Source organism: Suricata suricatta, chromosome 15 (assembly GCF_006229205.1).
Source record: "Suricata suricatta isolate VVHF042 chromosome 15, meerkat_22Aug2017_6uvM2_HiC, whole genome shotgun sequence".
NCBI classification, from domain to species: domain Eukaryota; kingdom Metazoa; phylum Chordata; class Mammalia; order Carnivora; family Herpestidae; genus Suricata; species Suricata suricatta.
Window position 1 is genome coordinate 31856198 of NC_043714.1, and position 21652 is coordinate 31877849.

The 21652-nt window shown below is 37.5% G+C and overlaps 1 protein-coding gene across 2 annotated transcripts in view; it reads left to right on the plus strand.

The window, feature by feature from the left end:
• The window catches only part of ATP6V0D2 (ATPase H+ transporting V0 subunit d2), a 42399-nt gene that overhangs the window by 8091 nt on the left and 12656 nt on the right, over window positions 1-21652 (plus strand). For both annotated transcript variants that reach the window (XM_029923951.1, XM_029923950.1), the window contains exons 2-3: window positions 4375-4546; window positions 21408-21586. In XM_029923951.1, the coding sequence (XP_029779811.1) occupies window positions 4375-4546; window positions 21408-21586 (351 nt within the window). The remainder of the gene's footprint in view (window positions 1-4374; window positions 4547-21407; window positions 21587-21652) is intronic.

The following is a 21652-nucleotide window of genomic DNA, read 5'->3' on the forward strand; positions in this document are numbered from 1 at the left end:
CATTTGAAGGACCCAAATTTGTAGCAAATTCCATGGCAGTTTTAAAGTTGAACTGCTATAGTTAAACTGGGCATTCTTGATACTTGAATATGGAATATGTGCACAGGGAAAAGAAATACAACATTGCACTTTATAAGCACTGTATTGTGAAGTGGAAAATGCAATGTCTTAAAAATAAAACTATTTAAAATTGGCACCAAAAAAAAAAAAAAAAAGAAAAAAGAAATATCTACATGTTTGGGTTCAAGTCCTAGGACTTCTACTTTCTGGCTCTAGGATATTAAGTCAGCTGCTTAACTTTGAGCACTGTGCTTTCTTCTCTGGAACTTAGATGGTGTCTCCCTGGCCTAATCCCCAGTTATCAGGAGCATCAGAAATTTCTGAAAATGTTTTGTAAACTGAAAATCATAAGAATTCCTAGGAAATCATAAGCATCTCCATGAACTATAGTGTATATACAACAAGAATTACTTTCCCCCTCTTTTGCTAGACTTTTGAAGTCCTGAAATAATTTTTCCCATCTCATGATTTGATTAATAGTATTTAGTATAAGGTTCCATGTAGCTGATTCTGTTCTTCAGAGAGCACTAGTTTGTCTGGAAACATTCATTCTGGTGACTAAGAATCACAATGTGGAGTTTCGACCTTGGTAACATGCATGGAATTGTATAATGAAGTGCTGTATTGGTCCTAAGTTTTTAATCACAAATTAAATCTACTAATATTTGAATCTCATCTATGTGATAAAAATTGCATTAGGTGATGTGGAGAAATGATAAACAATAAGATATTATTCATTCCCTAAACAGTTATCTAGCGGAAAGAATATCATAAATAAGTAAAAACAATTAAAATTTAAAAATATAAGAACAGTTGAAACCTATAAATAGCAGACGTACTCAAAAGTGATCCAGATCTTCAGGGCTAGAGGCTAGGAAAATGCCCGTGAGATGCGGGCAAGCAGTGTTGAGGTGGGTGGGCACTTTGTGCCAGCAGGGAAAATTAAAGCAATGCAGATTCCTGTATTTAATAAAAGCATGTGGGTGAGGAGTAAACCAGTTTGTCTGCAATACTAGAAGACCTGGAGAAAAGGCTAGGATTTAGGTAGGAAATTTTTTGAAGGACCTTGGAGGTCTGGTGATGGAGCTTTAGGAAAATGAATGAGGAAAAGAGACCTGTCTGAATCTTTGGTCAAATACTTGTAAGCATAGAAAATATGAACCTGTTATTTCTCTGAACCTCAGTTTCTTCATCCATGAAATGGGAAATTTTGTTAAGGTTGAGAGTTGATGTCCATTAAAACCATTCTGTTGGTGGTAAAAAAAAAAAAACAACAACAACTACAAATATTATGAAGGTCATTTTTAATCTCCCTACAGTTTTCAGCAATTCCAAGATTCATATAGGAGCATTAGAAAACCAAAATAATTCTTAGGAAAGATTAAATTTGAGGTAGGGAGTGCATGAGGAGAAATGAATTTGGGAGAATCAATTTAAGAGCTCATCACAGTAATCTTGATGTCATGATTCTAAACCAAGGGCACTCAGAGAGGAAACCAGAAAGGACATTTGGGAACAATATAGGAGATTTGGAGTAAGAAAGCACCAGAGAGGAGGATTTGAAGTTACATCACTGGGAGAATGGCAGTAAATTAACAAATATGGAGGGAGAAGTTCTGTCTTTATAGATATTGATATATATACATTAAAATCTGAGTAATTGTAAGATCTGATGGCCAATGCCAATATACTGGCTGAGAATATTCTGATTTAGAGAATAAAAATCAAAGTCTTTAGCCAAATGAATCAAGTTATTTTTGAAATAGGTGGTAAAAGCAAGAAGAAAAAAAGGTAATACTAAGTAGTCGCTCCTATATGCTGGCTCTGCACCTACAGCATCTTGTCAAATCCCCACAACAGCCGGAAAGCATGGATTCTATATCTGTTTTGTAGATGAAAAAACTGAATTCAGAAAGATATGTAACTTTTCTAAGTTCAGCTTCCTCAGGGTGCAGGGAAAAGGCAGGGGATTGCTTGCTCAAGGGATAGCACCCTTTCCAGGTACCTCTTGAAGGTGCTCCCTTGGCATACAACCTACCTGGGGGGTGCCTGGGTGACTAGGTTAAGCATCCAGCTTCAGTTCAGGTTGTGATCTCATGGCTTGTGAGTTCAAGCCCCAGGTTGGGCTTTGTGCTGACAGCTCAGAGCCTGGAACCTGCTTCAGATTCTGTCCCCCTCTCTCTTTGTGATATAAACAGTAAACAACTTATAAATAAATAAATAAATAAATAAATAAATAAATAAATCCTGCAGTGCAAAAGGTCTGGACATTCACTTTTATAGAAGAGCCTCAAACAGAAGCTGCACAGGAAAAAATAAAATATCATTCTCTAAAAATGACCTGCTCACAAGCTAATAGAAGATAATCATGATGTCCCAGATCATTATCCTGTCTCAGTAGCCAAGTGAGCTCAGATAATTCCCTGAACCCAGGGAGTGCAACCCACAGAAGACCCATTTTTACCTTACAACCTGTATGCACACGTACGTATATGCTACCCAGCTTTATATACTTTGATACCTGTTACAATAGCCTAATCTAATCCTTTTACTCTGCTGTTTGGGACCTACTAAGTTGATTTAGTTGGTGGTGATCCCAGTTTGAGAACATTCCATTGCCTCATTTGAATAAAAAAGAGAAATGTCACTTGCCTCAGTACTTCTCTGGATAAAAGAGCCCTGTAATGTTCCAACATCTGCTCTGTGGGTGGTTCCATTGTTTTCTAGCAGCTTGGGACGTTCCACACCACACTCTTCAAAAATCACTCAAATTAATGTGTTAGAGGCTTTCAGTACCTACAGCTAAGAAGCCTGTTTATTCCAAATTTTTTTGACCACAATGTCCTTTTTGTCACAAGCCTATTTAAATAAGCACTTGGGGACATGCAGAGAAAAAATTATGTTGAACCCGTTTGAAAACTATAAAACTACATGGATTGTTGACATTATTGGCAGTTTATCACCTCAGAGCAAACATTTCAGATCCTGAGATTTTCTTAGAATCTGAATGCAAGTGTTCCTTGGATTGTTTTCGTGCTGGGAAAAAAAAGGTTCCTTCTATTTCATTTGCCTCTCCCCTGACCACAGTATTACAAGATTCCTATGGGGTCTGAAACACTTGAGACGTTGAATTTCAGAATCTCACTGGCAGCCGAAAGGTTTGGAAGTTATTTTGCTTAGAAGAAACATATGCCACATGAGCAAAATATCATGGTTTTGAAAGGAATAACATTTGTGTTTCTTCTGTTGGCAAATATTCCTCAGTGCTGAGAATGCAAACTGTCAAATTGTATAAAAATCTGAACTGCCAGAATAACAGCCAAATAAGACGTGGCCAAAAAAAAGGGGGGGTATAATTTTTAAAAATTAAGTTAATTAAATAAGTAATTGAGCAAATAAATTCTGCCATCAGATAAAGAATATTTCCAGTGCATAATATACTCCAGATACTAAGGAAGTATGCCTGTCCACCGAACCTCAGATATGTAAGAATCACTTGACTGCAAGTGCCTACTTGCAAATCCACCTTCCCATCAGCTCCCAGAGCGATCAGTTCATAGCCCACTGTGGCTCCCCATTATCCTCAGGATAAAGGATGCCACATCAAGCCTTTCTTGGGACAACCCCTGCTTACTTCTCTGGCTTCATTGCTTACCTCTCCTCTCCCACTTAATGCTTCAGCAATCACCTGGCATTCAAAGACATTGCCATTTACAGGATGCCTAGCATGGTCTGGAAATGATGTTGAATTTTAAGATAAGTAGATCCATCTCCTAAATCAAGCCTTACTTTTATATGACTCCACCATTTAGCCCCATTGAGACTCAATTCCTTCATCTATAATAAATATTATAATACATAATATAGATAATACAGATATTGATGACCGCCCATTCCACCTCCCATAGCCATGGTAAACATCACTAATAAAGTTCTCTGTCCATCAAGCTCAGATGGAGCCTTAGTATCCTCTACAGCTTTCTGAACAGCCATTTCCAAATGACTGCAACTGGCTCAGGTAAACTTTGGAGTAGGTGGTTGTTATGTTCTCTTCAGTCATGTTAAATAATTCCAGATTTTTTAGATAATTGAAATTATGTATGTTGTACCAAAATATCTGTATTAACATTGAATTTTATTGCTTTAGAGAGAAACACTCAAGGCTATATCACATAAATACCTTATGTTAAGGTCTAATTAGATAATAATTTAATATGCATTTATCATAAAGTCATAATAAATTCAATTAATGTTGTAAAAGCTGTATATGCATGTTCAAATTTTAATCTGATTTGAGGTTTCATTTAATTTCAGATGTGAAAATTCATCTCCAGACCACTGATTATGGCAACTTCTTGGCTAATCAAACAAATCCTCTTACTGTTTCCAAAATTGACACGCAGATGAGGAAAAAGCTATGCAGAGAATTTGAATATTTCCGAAATCATTCCCTGGAACCCCTGAGCACATTTTTTACATACATGACGTAAGTAGTAGCAGGAAGCCCTATTTGTCTCTAATGTGGTTGTGCAAACGACCCCTAACAGTTACAGGTGGGGCACTAGGCTGGCATGAAGCTTAAAGCCTTTTTCTCATTTGTAAGTTTGAATCATTCGAATTTTAGCAACTGATCAGCTCACAGAGCCACATAGTCAGTTAGAAAATAGATTTATTTATAAATATGATTATGTAAATGGTGGTGGCACTCACATAAAGCAGTATTTTCAGGACCAACTGCCTGGCTCAGCCGGTAGAGCATGTGACTCTTGATCTCTGGATTATGAGTTCAAGCCCCACATGGGATGCAAAGCTTGGTGGGGAAAAAAAGACTGTTTTCAATTTTCATTTTAAAAAATGACAAGTCGTGCTGATATTTGAAGTCTTGTGCCTGCTGACACTGAAGGCAAATACTATATGACATTTTTTGGATCACTTGTCAGGGTGGAGCTGAAATATGACAAATTGTTGTTAAGGCCACATCTACCCTTTCTGATTCCCCTCGCAACGGCAAAAGTAGCCCCCATCATGGTTATATATGTTTTATTATTTTCACTTTCCATCACCAGTAGTTCTAATCTTTCACTGTGAAGGCCTTTCATTCTAAAAAATATCTGAATTTACACACAATAATAAATTGTACTTTTATTAACCAGTTAATAAATTATAGCCAGTGCTCCAGATTTTGTGCCTCTCCAGTTTTTCTAACTGACAAGCTGGGAACAAACATCCACAATGGATGAGCTGTTTCTCATGTGTACATAATTTCAGTGTAATATACAAAACTGTGAATATGAATATTAGACTGAGCCCTAGACTGGTTTACAAAATTATAAAATAAATATTTTCCTCTATTCCACATCTTCCCTTCTTCCCTACTCAGTTCCTTTCCCCCATAGTAAACACTCTTCCATTTCTTATGTATTTTCTAGAAAAATATTTACATCTGTGTATGTTTATTGGTACACACTCAACTCACCCTACTTCCACATTTCAAATTTATGCAAATGGATCCCATTCCTTCTGTGCTTTGTTTCCCACCTCATGTTTCTCAGAAATATCCTTGTCAACATCATTCTCTTTAAATAACTGCCTAGAATTCCACATTTGGTACATATCATGACTCAATTTACCAGACATCTATTAACGGATAACTAATTTTTTTTCCATTGTAAAATTTTTGCAATTATCTTATTACTGTGTTGGTCTTGAATTTATCTTTAAGCTAAATTTTTACCAGTGGAAGTACTGAACCAAAGAAATGTTCTTTTTTTTTTTTTTTTTTTTTTTTGGTAAATATTGCTCAGTTGTACTCAATAAAAGTAACACCAATTTGCACTCCCAAAAGGGTGCATGAGGAAACCTGTGGACTTAAACCATTACCAATACTGAATATTATTTTTTTAGTTTTTACCCATCCAATAGATTATAAGTTGTATTTTCTGTTTTTGCTTTAATTTGTGTTTATAAGCAAAATTGAATATCATTTTGTATTTATTGGTCATATGTTTTTCTACCTGACCAAATTCTTTGTCTATTTTTTATTGGAGTATTCAGCAGTTTTGGTTGATATGTAAGGACTCTTCATAAATTAAGAAAGTTAGCGCTTCATAATATATGTTGCAAAATTATTTTCTCAGGTGAAAAAATGTTAACTATTATAGCTTTTTTCCCTGTAGAAACATTGGAACTTTTTAAGTAGCTATATCTTTAGTCCTTTCGTTTGTTGACTTCTGATTGTTGTATCCTGCTTAGATTAGAAAGTCTTTTTCCACTCCAAATTCATAGGTAGATTAACCTGTCTTTCATTTCATTGATTCATTTTTGTTGATATTTCTTTTTTTTTCTTTTTCTTTTTGGATGTTTCATTTTTTACATTTAAAACCTTGGTTCAGAGGTGCCTGGGTAATCTGGCTTTGGCTCAGGTCATGATCACATGGATTATAGGTTCAAGCCCCACATTGGGCTCTGTACAGACAGCCTGGAGCCTGCTTCAGATTCTGTGTCTCCTTCTCTCTCTGCTCCTCCCCTACTTACACTCTGTCTCTCCCTCTCTCTCAAAAATAAACATTAAAAATAAACAAATAAAACCTTGGTTCATCTAAAATTTATTTTAGTGTAGGGAATGAGATAGGGATCCAACTCAAATTGTCTTAACCCAATAGCTGCCCAGTTGTTCCTATACCAAGTCTATAAATAAGCAAGTAGAAGAAATGACCTTGGTTTGAGGCAGGAAGTAATCGCTGATACACCTGAAACTTGTGGTTTTAGTGCCAATACACCTTGTTCATGCAATTCAACCTCCTGTCACTGCTGTGGGTTAGGATTTTATTTATAGGCAAGACCCCATACACTGATTTTTTTTAAAGATCCACAAATACACAGCTACTCAGAGATGACCATTAGGTGTGAACTTGGATCTGACTCAGTCCAAAGCCCAACCACTTTCTTTGGGAAGGATTCTGGGAAGCCTTCCCAGAAGGTCTGAATCTAAAAATCGGGTAGAATTTGGAGATGAGGGAGAAGGCTGAACATCTTGGGTTGAAGCACATAGGTGGGAAGGAAACTGATTGTGTGATGAGTAACAGGTCGGTTTGGGCAGCAGTGGGTTGTGCCAAAAGGGGAGGGGAGACTGGGGAAGGGAGGTTAGAAAAGTAAGTTCCAGCCAGAGTATGCAATCTTCAATGGCAGGCTAAGGAAATTGGTTTTATCACATAAGAGAATATTTTTCATGTGTTGGTTATCTGGACAATCCTTCTTGAAAAATAAAAATCTGAAGCAGCATCTGATGGTTCAGTCAGTAGAGCATGTGACTCTTGATTGTGGGGTTGTCATTTGAGTCCCACGTTGAATGTGGAGCCTTCTTAAAAAAATATTTTTTTAAATAATAAAAATATGAAACAGAAACCCCAAACATAGAAGATAAAACAAGGGACTAAGTTTGTTCATAGGATTCTTACCTCCTTATAATGGTTGGGGTGAAGTTCAAAGTGCATGGGCTTGGACTGAGTCCAGTCCAGGTTCATATCTAATCTTCAGTGGCTGCCTGATAGAGAAGGTTTCCAAGCGGTGATGCCTTCTACAAAAATGTCTGACAGGGTAGTTATGGAGACACCATCAAAGATTCCTTGGTGCAGACAAGGTGGCCCTATCTGTATGGGAGTAGAAATGGCAATCCAAATACTAGACAATATTTATGGAATATTATCATATGCCAGGGCTCTGCTAAGTGCTTTACAAATATTTTCTCCTTTAAACATGACACATCTTAGTTCTTATCATCACTGCTTTAAGGATGAAGAAACTAAAATTTAAGTGCAGTAGCTTGCCTCGGTCACAGATCAAGTGGAGGAGTTATGCTTTAAAATAAACGTGGGCAGTAGGCTTTGTAAATGTATTTTGCTCAGATTTTAGATGAATCGAGAAAATCTGACCCATGATAATGACAGAGGACAGTCCAATTTTAATGGAGTCAGAAAACTGCTGGGTTGACAGATAGGTCTCACACGACAGAAACTTGCTCAAAATGTATTAAAAAGTGCAAGTGCGCTAGCTCTAAGAATGACTCTGAGTCACGTGGCCAATGTTTCCTCTTATGTGATCACTCCACGATTTAGTGCTTCCTAAACCTGGAAGAGGCCTTAACATTAATTAAGCAAGCATACTTATTTCACAACAACCATGTTGATCTAGTTAAAATGTACTGTTTCTAAAACAAAATCCTTTAAAATTCCAAACATTTCTAGTCATTAACAATGTTTAAAAACTGTAAATAAGAATACAAGTGGTCACAAAGCCCTGCACTGAATATTAATGCAAATTGAAAGTGGCAAGGTAGTTTGCGTAGTGTCAGTATTGTTAGTGGTGTTAGTAATGGACATAGTTTAATTTATCTACTCTCTCGGCTGTAAGTTCTTTTTCTTTTTCTATGCTTTTATTATTTATTTTGAGAGAGAGAGAGTGAGTGGGAGAAGGGCAGAGAGAGAAGGAGAGAGAATCCAAAGCAGGCTGTCAGCGTTGTCAGCCCTGAGCCTGAGGCAGGGCTAGAACCTTTGAATGGAGAGATGATGACCTGAGCCAAAATCAAGAGTTAGACACTTAATGGACTGATCCCCTTGGCTATAAACTCATTAAATTAGTTCCTTTAGTACCTCTATCTGTACTTCCTAGTATATGATGAGCATTGAATATTTGTTGAACCAGTATATAATCCTGTATTTAGCAGCACCTTACACAGAGCTATAAAATGCTTCTAGACAACTCAGGATTTTACATTTGATATAGCACTTGAACATTGGTTGTTTGCTGGCCAATATGTGGGGGTAAAACCCAGATATCCTGCCTGCAGATACATTTTTGTATGACCAGGTGAGTGTTTAAAAGAATTTTAAAAATACGTTTAGTCGAGGGTTGCATTCTTGAATTAGCCACAGTCTCAAATACTTCCTGTCATGTTATGATCTTCTGATCTGTCCCGTGTCTTCTCAGTCTCATTCCATGATTCGTCCCGCCGCATCATGTGAGTTACCAGGCTAGGCAACATCCGGCTGCTCTGCGCAGAACCTAGGGATGTATTACCATAACAAGAGGTGTACTTATGAAAAAGAGTCCTAAAACTACTTTTCTTATTTCTCTTCTAAAACATTTTGTAAAGTCAGGTGTTTTAGTAGCACCCTTGAACTTCCATCAGATAAGATTTCCATCAGATAAGATTACTTCCTTCTTCTATCCGGAAATGCCCAGGGCATCCTAATGTTAAGTCAACCCCAATAGAGATGGTCTAAATTTAAGTTGTTATAATAAATACAGTCCAAGCTTTGAACATTTTGTGATATAATTACTGTATATGTGAAACTTATTTTGAAATTCTGGAATGGGTATTTTTAAATGCTTAATAGCATGAAGATCTGGGAGTTTTGTATACTATAATTATACACAGTTGTGTGAAACAAAAGGATGAATCCATAGCATTCTAATGAAGAGACTTTAACATAGGACTGGATTGTTTTATTTTTCTTCCCTCCTACTCAATGCTTTCTGGCAGCATTTCAACTTCTCATCCCTTTTGAGATTGGGCATCTCTTAAAAATAATCTTTCAGTATTCAAAATATTCCACCTCAGGGAATATAAATCTTCTACATATAAGATAACCAAGAAAATATAGTCTTAAGTATATATAGTCTTAAGTATATATAGTAGACTAATATAGTCTTAAGTATATATAGTAGACTAATATTAGCCAAGAAAATATAGTCTTAAGTATATATAGTCTTAAGTATATATAGTAGACTAATATAGTCTTAAGTATATATAGTAGACTAATATTAGCCAAGAACTATAAGTTCAGGGCCACACACTAATCAAAGGCTAATCAAAGTTCTGGACTAACCTGAGCATGTATTGTAAGTCTTCTACAGGCTCTGCACTGTGCTGTCCATTAAAAGACTACATACCTCGGTTTGCCCTGAAGGGTTTCTCAGGGTGCAGGCCTTTTACTGCTAAAACCGGAGAGTCCTCAGTTAACCAGATGAATTGGTTGTCCCATCACTTGTTAGTGACAAAATTAGTAACATAATTCTGGGTTCCGTACATTCTTACATTCTAAGAGAGCAAGCTGACGTGTTCACAAATGGTGAAAAAAGAAAACAGAATTAAGCAACAGTTATAATAGAGGCTTAAACATTCAGCTGGAGGAGGGCTAGAGGACGGAATAACTAATTTTGATTTTAAAAGATTTTGCAGTGAAAATAGAATCTGAACCAAAATTTTAAAATGGGCATTAAGTGGAAGGGATAGCTTGTGCATTCGTGAGGCATGAGAAGAGTTCATACGTGGAGATACCGAGTCGTCTCAGATGTGGCTGCAGTCTAAATAAGTGCTGGGAAAAGAGAGTAAAGAGCCTGGCCAGACTGAGGGCCTTGACCCTAAGTCTCTATGAGTAAAAGTCATAAAGGAAGGCTTTTCAGAAAGGATTCCACTATTGGCTAGCTTCCTACGCGCTGCTGACTGTGCCTTTCCCTGAATGGTCCCCACCGGGTAGGTGGTGCGTATTCTGCTGGGAAGCCTGGGGAAGAGCAGTTGAACACGTACAGCTTCCCTGCCTAAGGCAATCTGACGTCGCTTTAGTTCCTCCTCTACCCACTGGTAACCTCTGTTTACTGTGTGCGCAGTGTTTGTTCACTAATGGGTGACTGCTGTTATTATGCCTATCTCCTGGGGCATATTTAAAGGACCTTGTAGGCGCCAGGTAGAGAATAAGTGGAGAATATGGTGGGAAATCAGGTCACTCTCGATAGCATTCCAAAGATGCTACTTTTTTATTTTTTGTTTTTGTTTTCACTTTCCAACTCTTAAACTACCCTGAAATTTTAGGAAGATGATTCTGTTGGTATTGCGAAAGATGTGTTGAAGGGATGGGACTTGAAACAGAGAAACAGAGGCAGATAGTGAGGAGGGAACAGTGGTTCAATACATTTGGAAGGTAGACATAACAGAATTTTGCATCCTGATTTATGATAAGTAAGAGAAATTCCTGGAAATTCCAAGCTAAGGAAAAGGATTTTGCAAGTAAGATAAAGGATTTTGGTTTTATTTCTAGTCAAAAAGAATGGGAAGCCCACTGTAAATTAGAGAAAATTATATACCCTTAATCTCACTTAGCATTATTTTCATATTTTTCTGTATATTTTAAAAGAACTAAAATCACACTGCAAATATAATTTTGAATCTTAATTTTTCTGTATATAGTATCAGCATTTTTTTCTTGTCAAAACATTTTCTTAGCATTTTTAAATGACTGTATGGCCTCCCATCTAGTCATCAACATTTTAGAAGTGCTGAGTTTTGAGTCTTCCTTACATCAAAGTCCACATAGCATTTAATTTGTTAAATTTTTATTTCAGTCATCAACTTCTCAATAATATTGTGAGATTGACCATTTGACACCGCCACGCATTTGTGATTCTGAATCTCTGCCCAGAAAAGTCTTTCTGAAATCTTAAGAACTGCAACATCTTAAAGGTCTTACATCCAGGAGTCCGTGTGGGTGTTCAATGGCAAGCAAGCATGGGGCAAAAATGTCTCAGCTGCAGCTACTGATAAGGCCTCCAGCATTTAAACCCTCAAGCACTTTGAGAATTGAAAAACCCTAGTGCTATTCTGCGGTAGCAATACTTGATCTGTCTGTAACTGAGTGACATTCACTTAGTCAGCATAACACATGCTAAGCGACTGCCGTGAGTGAAGGTCTATGGCTAGGTTCTAAAATTAAAGAAAAATTGAATATAATCTGGTTCTCTAAACCAGAGCAAGAGTTGCTTAAGGTGCAGATTCCAACACCCTGCTTGTAAAAATTATGTTTTATTTTGTCCTGGAATGTGGTCTGTGAATCTGCACTTTTAATAAGCCCTCCAGGTGACCCTGATACAGGTGAGAAATTCTTGTAACCAGTCAGTAGACTGTAAGCTGAGTCTACAGTACAGCACTTATGGAACCTTGAAAAGAAGCTACTTACTCATTCAAAGCCTCGGTTTCCTCGTCCAGAATTATAATAATTATATACAATATAGAATTGTGAGTGCAACTTGGAAACAGGATCAGCAAAGCCTTATGCAAATGAAAATACAGGGCCCTTGTTAAAAACACAAGCGTGGGACCCTTCTTTGTGTGGGTCCCTCTATGACTATATAGATCCCACACCCATGAAACTGGATGAATGAAAAAATATACACATATTCAGTATAAACATATAGACATAAACATACTCAAAAATGCAGCCAATTTTTTGCTAGGGTATGCTATTCACCGATGGAAGCGAGAAAAGGTTGCCTAATGAAGGTGATGCCAAAGCTGAAGACTTGAAGGACTAGAGCGTGTTTGTACACGGATGTGGCTGGGAGGAGGCGAAGGCAGCTGCAGAAACACGATACTGCTTAACCAGTACTAATGTTGGGCTGCCGATGGCACGTGACATCGGCAAAATTAGCGTCTGAGGGTTAAGGATGTTAAGGTATTCGATGTGAGAGCTTAAGATGCCATCCCTAGGACACTACTCCCCGAGTGGGAAACTAATCAGGGCCAAAATAGAAGTATTTTTTTCCCTTCACTCTTCCTCCACATTCTGGGCAGGGTAACAATCAACCACCAGGGGGCATGACTGATCCCAGGAACCTATTTTCCAAAGTCTTGGTCCTTTCCCAACATTTATGAGTAGCAGAGATTTGAGTCTGTCTCATAACCTTAAAAGACTGAAATTTATCCTGGTACGGATCCAGATATCCACTGCCTTTTTTGTATTTTACTTTATTGTGTTTATTTTATTTTTTTATTGAAAAAGAAGCCTGTGCCTGTGCTTTTTAAAAAAATTTTTTATTATATTTTATTTAGTGCTCACTATAAGTCAGCACTTTTATAATTACTTTACATGTATTAAATTAATTTAACTCTCATGACAACCATATGGGTTGCACTAATATTATTGACATATTAAAAATAAGAAAGCCAAGATTAAGTAGAGACTGTATTTCTGAATGTACCTCCCAAAGCCCAGAGGTAAACCCTCATAAGTGTTTTTTGGTTTATTTTTTTTACTTAAAAAAAGTTTTTATTATTTGTTTTAGATTTTACTTTTAAGTAATCTACACCCAATGTGGGGCTTGAACTTTAAACCCTAAAATCAAGAGTCATATGCTCTACTGACTGAGCCAGGCAGGCACCTCAACCTTCATAAGTTTGATGCATAATTTCTTCTATGTGAAAAAGTTTTTATATATGCATATGTTTTTATGTAAACAAACAAGTATGAATATACATAGTTGTTTTGATTGCTCAAAACAGTGAGATTATGTGTATTACCTATAATTTGTCTTTTACATACTATAGTCAAAATTTTATTTTTTTCAAATTTTTAAAAAAACTTTCAATTTATTTTAGAGGGAATGAGTCGGGGAGAAGGGCAGAGGGAGAGGTACAGAATCTTGAGCAGGCTTCATGCTCAGCTCCAAGCCCAATAACTGGGCTCAATCCCGCAATCCTGGGATTATGGCCTGAGTTGAAACCAAGAATCAGGGGCGCCTGGGTGGCTCAGTCGGTTAAGCCTCCGACTTCGGCTCAGGTCAGATCTCATGTTCGTGGGTTTGAGCCCCGTGTCAGGCTCTATGCTGACAGCTGGCTCAGAGCCTGGAGCCTGCTTCTGGTTCTGTGTCTCCTTCTCTCTCTACCCCTCCCCCTCTCATGCTCTGTCTCTCTCTGTATCAAAAATAAATAAAAAAACATTAAAAAAAAAAAAACAAGAATCAGATGCTCAACCAACCAAGCCACCCATGTGGCCCTGAGAATTTTCTGCGTAAGCACATAAGATCTAGCTTATAAAGCATATTGTGTTTTACATTGTGTTGGGTCTACCGTTATTTATTTAACCATTTCTCTTTTATCCATCTACGTTGTTTCATTTCTTTGCTATCTCAAATAATGCCTCAACAGACATCATTTTACATATGTCTTTGCTTTCCTCTGCCAGAATTTCTTTAGCATGGATTCCCAGAAGTGAAATTACTTTTTCAATAGATATGCAGATCTTAGATTTTGATAGGTATTAGCAGATTGCTCTCATACTCCAACAGAAGATGAAAGTTTTATTCTTTTCCTATTCTCTCGGGTCTTTTTCTTTTCTTTTCTTTTCTCATCAGAAGATATAAGATTCTCCAACATCTACTGTGACTGGTGTTTTGAATATAACAAAGATAAGATCCACCTATTCACTGTTCTTGACCAAATGAGCAGGCTATGATAGATACAGCTTGTTTAACCTCTCTAACTGACAAGAAGAATCACTCCACTGGTGTTTTCCAATAAATTACCATAACATTTACATGCATGGAGAAAGAAAGGGTGACATAGAATAATCTCTCTAATATTATAAATCTCCTCAGTGGAAAAGTATAGAAAATGCAAGGAATAGGCAGCTATGACCCCTGGAAAGGGAGCTCAGCGTAAGATATCAGATAGCCAGTTAACTCCTTCACTTCTATTTACCCAGTGATTGTCAGAGTTAATGTACTTGAATGAACATAAAGACAAATTTATTTTTTGATTGGAAAAAAAATCATCATTGTGTCCATATTCTGTCCAAGTATGGTTCAGGCTTCAAGATTGGTAAGAATTATCTGAAAATAACTATATTTGAAATAAATATGTAAAATGACTTATCCAAAAGCACACGATTGAATCATGGCACAATTAGTATTGGAATCCAAGTCTTATTTCTTCAGATATGCGATAAATATTTGTGAATGAATGAGCTAACTCTTCTTTATGTTCATCGTTGATACTGCCAATATATATTGAAAATTAATTTCACCCCAGGATAAATATGAATACAAAAATTTAGAGAGAGAAACAAAAAGATATCACTTCTAGCTAGAGATATTTTAAAAGCTTAGTGAAAAATATGATATCTGAATAAGACCTTAAAGAATGGGAAGGATTTTGATTTCTAGCAATTGGTGAGGAAGGAACGTTCTAGAAATGTAGAGAACAATAGTAACACAGGCACTGACGCAGAAAAGGACAACTAAGTTTGAGGAATTTTTAAATCCTCACAGATGGGTTAGACCGAGATCATAGAGAAGTACTAGAGAAAAGAGTTTTCTAAAGATTTCAGAGCTACCAATGGTTTGGGAAATGCATAGTGATCAGCAGTCTTGTTCTAAAATTTGATATTATAGGCAATGCTGACTTCTGAGCAATTTTTTACTACTTTATTTTGCTAGAAGGAAAAATGAGTGTGACAGCAAAATTAATTGCTTTTTAAAATTATTTTAATTTTCACTTCTTCTATTTGAAAAAGGGGAAACTTTAGGGGAAGTAAGATATATTACCCAAAAAAGTAAAATTGCAAGAAAAAGCAGGAATATTCTAAACCTCAACATTCTCTTTAGCGAGTCACACTACATAACAGAACTGCCCTATGTGAGGATATGGAGTTAGCACTGGATTAAATGAATCTAGAGTAACAGAGATGTTTACCAATGTGATCAAGGAAAATTTTCATTTGAAAATTAATACATTGAAAATACTTCCAACAAGGCCCTATTGTCCATGTCACAGCAAATATCGTCTGGCCTCTTAAGGGCGGATCAGCACATTTCACTGAGGAATTCCACTGAAGAATGAAATACCTTAGAATACACCAAGTGTATTTCACACATTGCCCAATCCTGTCTATGGACAATTATTGTTGATTAACGTTTTAATGGCCTTGTCCCTATATTTTTCGTATGTACAACTGTGACCTCGCAAACATATCACAGTTCCAGTTACCTAAAACAAAACTGTCATCAAGAATGCTGTATAATGTGTTACAGATGAAAAGATGCTGATTCAAACCTCTTGGTAGAAAGGAATCTATAGCAGTCAAGTCCTGATACCAGGATGTGGTTCTTGCGATCAAGCCAAAATCACAAGGCTTTTAGATAATGAATCTATTGTAATCACCATGTGAACCGAGTTATTTACTATTCAACTGCACTCACGTGGAGAAGTTCAGATTGAGCCTTGAAGATTCTCCAACTAACAAAGGGATTCAGGACTTTTTATATATAAAGCAGTCAAGACAGCTGGTTAACCAGCATTGTTTTCAGATTAGTGACTACAGTCCCAAAGAGATAAACATTAAACTGTTGGAAGTTCAGATATCTTAAAGGAAACATTGTGAAATAATGACCACAAAAGGATCATTCAAGGGTTATAAGATGCAGAACAGGATGGTAACAGGTTTTACAAAATAAGTATAAGTCAGATTTAATGTTTAACCAATATCCCAGCAAATAATTTAATTTATGGTCTTCTGGATGTTCCAGTTTTCCAAATGATTACCTCTAAGTTCTTGTCTTCACACCAGAAAGGGGTTGATAACCTCTGAGAAATTTTAGAAAAGTTTCTGTTGACTAAAACTCAATGTAAAACTAGAGAGATGTAGAAATCTCAGACTATGAAAGTGTTTAAACATTGAAATCTTTTATACCGAAGATTATGTGGCTTCGAATTTCTGCTCCCCTTCCTCCAAAGTCTGGTTTATAGGAAATTATCTCCCTCTATGAGTGTATGACTTTACCCTCTTTTATCTGAGGCACTCTGCTAGTGCTTTCATATGTGTTATTAATCCAAATGCCAACCATTCAAAGTTGAATAAATATTTCCATTTAAGATTGAGAACGGAGCTCTTGTTAATCTGGTTTTTAGGTGACAGAGTTGGGTTTAGAATTAGGTTTCTTTGTTTCAAAGCCTGGGCTCCTTCTACTGTGACAACTTAAGATTTATAAAATGTTGTCACACATTTAATTTGATTTACACAGTGACTAGACGAAGACAGTGATATTCTACCCTTTCCCACACCTTGATGCTAAGCTTCTTAAAAAGGAGAGTCTAGACGCCCTATTTTCTCACTTGTTTGTTCCAACCACTTTAGTCTTGTTTCCTATTCCATAGGGCCACCCAAACCACTTTAGCTTCTAGGTTCAATGGGATATATTTTCAGCCCTTTCATCATTTGCCCTAGTATTCAGTTGTTGATGTCCTTGTGCCCTGCATTCTGGGATGACACTTGATCTTTGTGCTCCTTTTCCCATTCTGGCCCTTCCTCAGTCTTCCTTGCAAAGTCTTCTTACTGCCCCTTAAGAGGTTTTTCTTGGGGGGGGGAGGGCAGGCAGTTTTCTATTCACTTTTCTAAAATGCACACTTTTTTTAATGAATTATTCACATTCATAGCTAGAGAAGTAACTAGAAGCCAAGTAATAAAGAGCCCTGTGTACAATGATGAGAAATTTGTGCTTTATTCTAAAAGCAAAAGGAAGCCATTGACAGATTTTTAGGAATGAGAGTAGTGATGTTGCTGATAGAGATTACAGAAGAAAGAGAAATATTAGGGGCATTTTGGTTTTGAGATAATGTGACTGTGGTGTCTATGAGAAAACCAGTCAGTCATAGCCACAAAAAGGAAGTAAAGGAGTATAGATCTGAGGCCAAGCAGAGGTTTTGACTAGAGCTGAAGAATAATTCCAATTCACCAAACTATGGCTCTACATTATTTGACTGTTCAGCAACTGTTATAACAGCCCAGAATTTGATAGTTAGCATATAGGAAATGTATTTTAATTAGCTTCAGAACCCTTAAATAAGTTTGGGAACAAAAAGAGGAAAAATCAGGGTGCATGGCTGGATCAGTCAGAGAAGTATGCAGTTCTTATCTTAGGGTCATGAGTTCAAGCCCCACATTGGGCGTAGAGATTACCAAAAAAAAAAGATAAACTTTAAAAAGAGAGAGAAAAATAGGACTAAGACCAAAAAGAAATGTGAAAATATCATTTGCCTTGAGCTATTTTTTTCTGAATCTAATAGAGAACCAGAGGTTTGGCTTTAGGGGACCAACACTGCCTCTTTAGCAGTGTGACCTTGGACAAGATATTAAAATAAAGTGGTGGTAATAATGGTCCTTACAGCACTGACCAGTGGGGATTGAGTGAGAACATATATGTACTGTCTGATACCTCCAAGACAGCTGGAATTTTAAAAATTATAATTTTTATAACCTAAAATTTTTGAAATTAAGTTGTTCATTCTCTCACAATTTTCAGTGGCATCATGATTTCCACAGGTGCCAATATCAGAGTTATAGAATAAAATACTTAGGAGGGGCAAAAGTGAGGATGTTTGTGTAGACCACTGGTAGGAGAAAAGTTAACCCAACTCATCCTGGCTCCCTCACTACTTATGAGCACAATTATCTAAAACCTAAGAACATTGAACTAGGTGAACACCCAAGTATCTGTAAGCTCAGAAATTACTCAAGCAATATCAGTAGGGATTTTACTCCTAACCACTGTATCACTGTATGCGTGGCCCTGAGGGTTTATAAAGATTGGAGTCTGGATAATGTAAACTGTTTCTGGGCACATCATTCCCCCTGCTACCCCAGACAGCCAATAATAGTTATATCCCAGGTGCATATGTGTGATGGGGATGAGGAAGGGGCCGGCAAAGAAGCCCCCTTCCTCTGCCCCCCTGCCATGAGCCACATCCTGGGCTCTCTCTTCATTTCCTGAATAATGCTGGAAGAACTGGAATGATTGCTCCATCTTAGAAACAAGACAATTTAAATAATGAGGTAAAATAAAACCAATCACTGTAGCTCTGCTATCTGCAATACAGGGTTCAGCCTATTGGTTAAAAAATTAAATTTTTAAATTTTTGTTAAGCACGCTTTACCCCCAATTTGGGGCTCAAATGCATGACTCCCATATTAGAGTCTCATGCTTTACCAACTGAGCCAGCCAGGTGTCCATAAAAGAAAAGAAATTTAACTCAATACACACGTGTGCACACATGCACATACCCACATACACACATGGCATAGGCTTGAGGTTAAATGTAGCCTAAATCCTTGCAGCACTGACCTTGGTTGCCCGTCAACGTTGGTCTAGCAGTCCTCTGCAAGTTGGGAACGTTAGCAGCTCATATGCTTTTACATTACTGAGGTGCTGTGGGGAACAATGAAATGTCTGGAGCCTGCTAAGGGTTATTAAGTGCTAGCAATTCCCCTCTCAGGTAATAGTTTTTGAGCCATAAAAGGACAGTTAAATAAGCACTTCCATTTTAATATCATTTTCAAGAGATAAAAAGAAGTCTAAAATTTTATAATGTCTAAATTTAGTACAGCTGTTTGGGAGGTGAAGAAACTTTAGAGTCATATGCCTTTTATAAAAGGATAATTGCCTGCTTCTAAACTTCTTCAGATAGAATTTTTATCGGGGTAAACTGTCGAAGCTCTACAATGAAGGAGATTGTCTTCCAGCGGGAAATGCACTCTTGCACAGGAAGCCCTGTGACCACTGCAGCCACACTCTGGTGACAGTACTTCTAAGAGGCTTGGCTCATTTTTTCCAGTTAGTTTTCAAGCTTGAATTGTGGCAGTGGTTAGTCCCGTCACTGTCAGACCTGGTGGACCTCAGCTCCTCAATTGTCTGACCCTTTGCACTCCTGATCCAAAACCTCATCCTCTTGACTCCTACCTCTCAGTGCTGGACCATGTTTTCTTCTCTCTTAAAAAAAAAAAAAAACAAAAACCAAAGTCCAAAGCCCCTTGGCTTCTGGGTTTCCATTGAGCTGTCCTCCCCTTTTAAGATCAACTTGTTTGAACTCTTTTCTTTTTAAACTCTATTCTTTACTTCCTACTCACTGTTTTAAAAAATTTTTTAATGTTTATTTATTCTTGAGAGAGAGAGAAAGAGAGACAGCATAAGTGGGGGAAGGGCAGAGAGAGACACACACACACACAGAATCCAGAGCAGGCTCCAAGCTCTGAGCGATCAGCACAGAGCCCAACACAGGGCTCGAACCCTCAAGCCATGAGATCATGACCTGAGCCGAAGTCAGACACTTACTGACCGAGCCACCCAGGCGCCCCAGTTCTCACTCACTTGGAACATATGTGATCATGTTTCTACCTCCTTCTCCCCTTTCCCTTCCACCAATAAACGCCACTGAAAGTTTTTTCATTGTGTTGTCAAATGACCACTTAGTTGCTGCATCTTCCGGACACTTCAATGTCTACCTTAACTTTCTTGTGGCTTTTGATACTCTGACCACCTCTTCCTAGGACTTGCAGAATTCTCTTTTCTGATTTTACTCCTTCTATCTGGTCTTTCCTTCTGAGATTCCATCGAGGTCCTCAGATGTTGAGGTTCTCCAGGGTTGTCAGGGCAAAACACTGTATGTGCTCTAGGATGTGATCCCAACCACCCCCAAGACTTATAGTTCCATCGTTAAATTACCCCCCCACCCCCACAATTACCCCCTCAAATGTCTGCTCCCCGCTGTCTTCAGGACTCAAGACTTTTGAAGCCTACTTAGCATCTCCTCTTGGATATCTCCCGGGCTTCTACATTCATTCTGTCCAAAGCATCTCTCCCACAACAACCTAGTCTTCCTCCAATGCTCTCATCTCAATAAATAACCCCACAATCTGTTAAACCTAGAAACCTGTGTGTCATCCTTGACTATCCCTGACTGCTAAACACAGCATAGGTCTCAATGGTTAAGAGAAAGATTCCAGAAGCAGACTGCTTTTGAGTTCCTCAGCTCTCTCACTTGTTAGCTGTGTCATCATGAGTGAGATTTTCACCTTCCTTGGCCCCTCTGGTCCCTCATCTGTAAAATGGAGATAATAACAGTACACCTGTTATCATCACAGTGTTCTTATCATGATTAAATAAAGTAACTTTTGTAAAATACCTCACTGTTTGTTTACCCTTCTGTTTTTATTATTATTCTACATAAATCATAACACAACCTTCTGCTTAAAAGCATTCAGTGTCTCCCGTCACCCTCCACACCCAAATTCCTCATTTTGTCTTCAGTTTTTAAGATAGAGTGAAATACTCCAGGTCTGTGTTCCTCAACTTTATAAGACCATAGTTCACTCTGAGAAACCACACAATTTCACACTCACCATCATATCACATTCTCCAATTACAATGTAGGGGTCATTTTCTGCCAATTTCCACCAGCCTAGGTTTTATTTAGCTTCAGTTAGTTATTACCACATTGATTTTCAAACAATGATATCTCCAGAGAGTCAGATATTTTACCCCGTTCACAACTCTCAAATCCCAAAGTTTAAAATAAGAAAAAAAAGACTCCTATATTTCCTTAATGAAAAAGTACATGCTTGAACTATATTTTTATTTTTATTTTTTATTATTATTACTTTTTGTATTTTTATTTTATTATTGGTGGTATGCTTTTTATTCTCATGCAGTTGATTACCTAACGGTTGAGTCTTCTTCTAAACCAGGTGCAGTTACATGATAGACAATGTGATTCTACTGATGAATGGCGCCTTGCAAAAAAAATCTGTGAAAGAAATTCTGGTGAAGTGCCACCCACTGGGCCGCTTCACAGAAATGGAAGCAGTCAACATTGCCGAGACACCTTCCGATCTCTTCAATGCTGTTCTGGTTGAAACACCATTAGGTATGAATGTATAAGCAATTGTATAGCTGCATGTGCAGGTCAGCACAGTCCTTAAAAAATGCACAT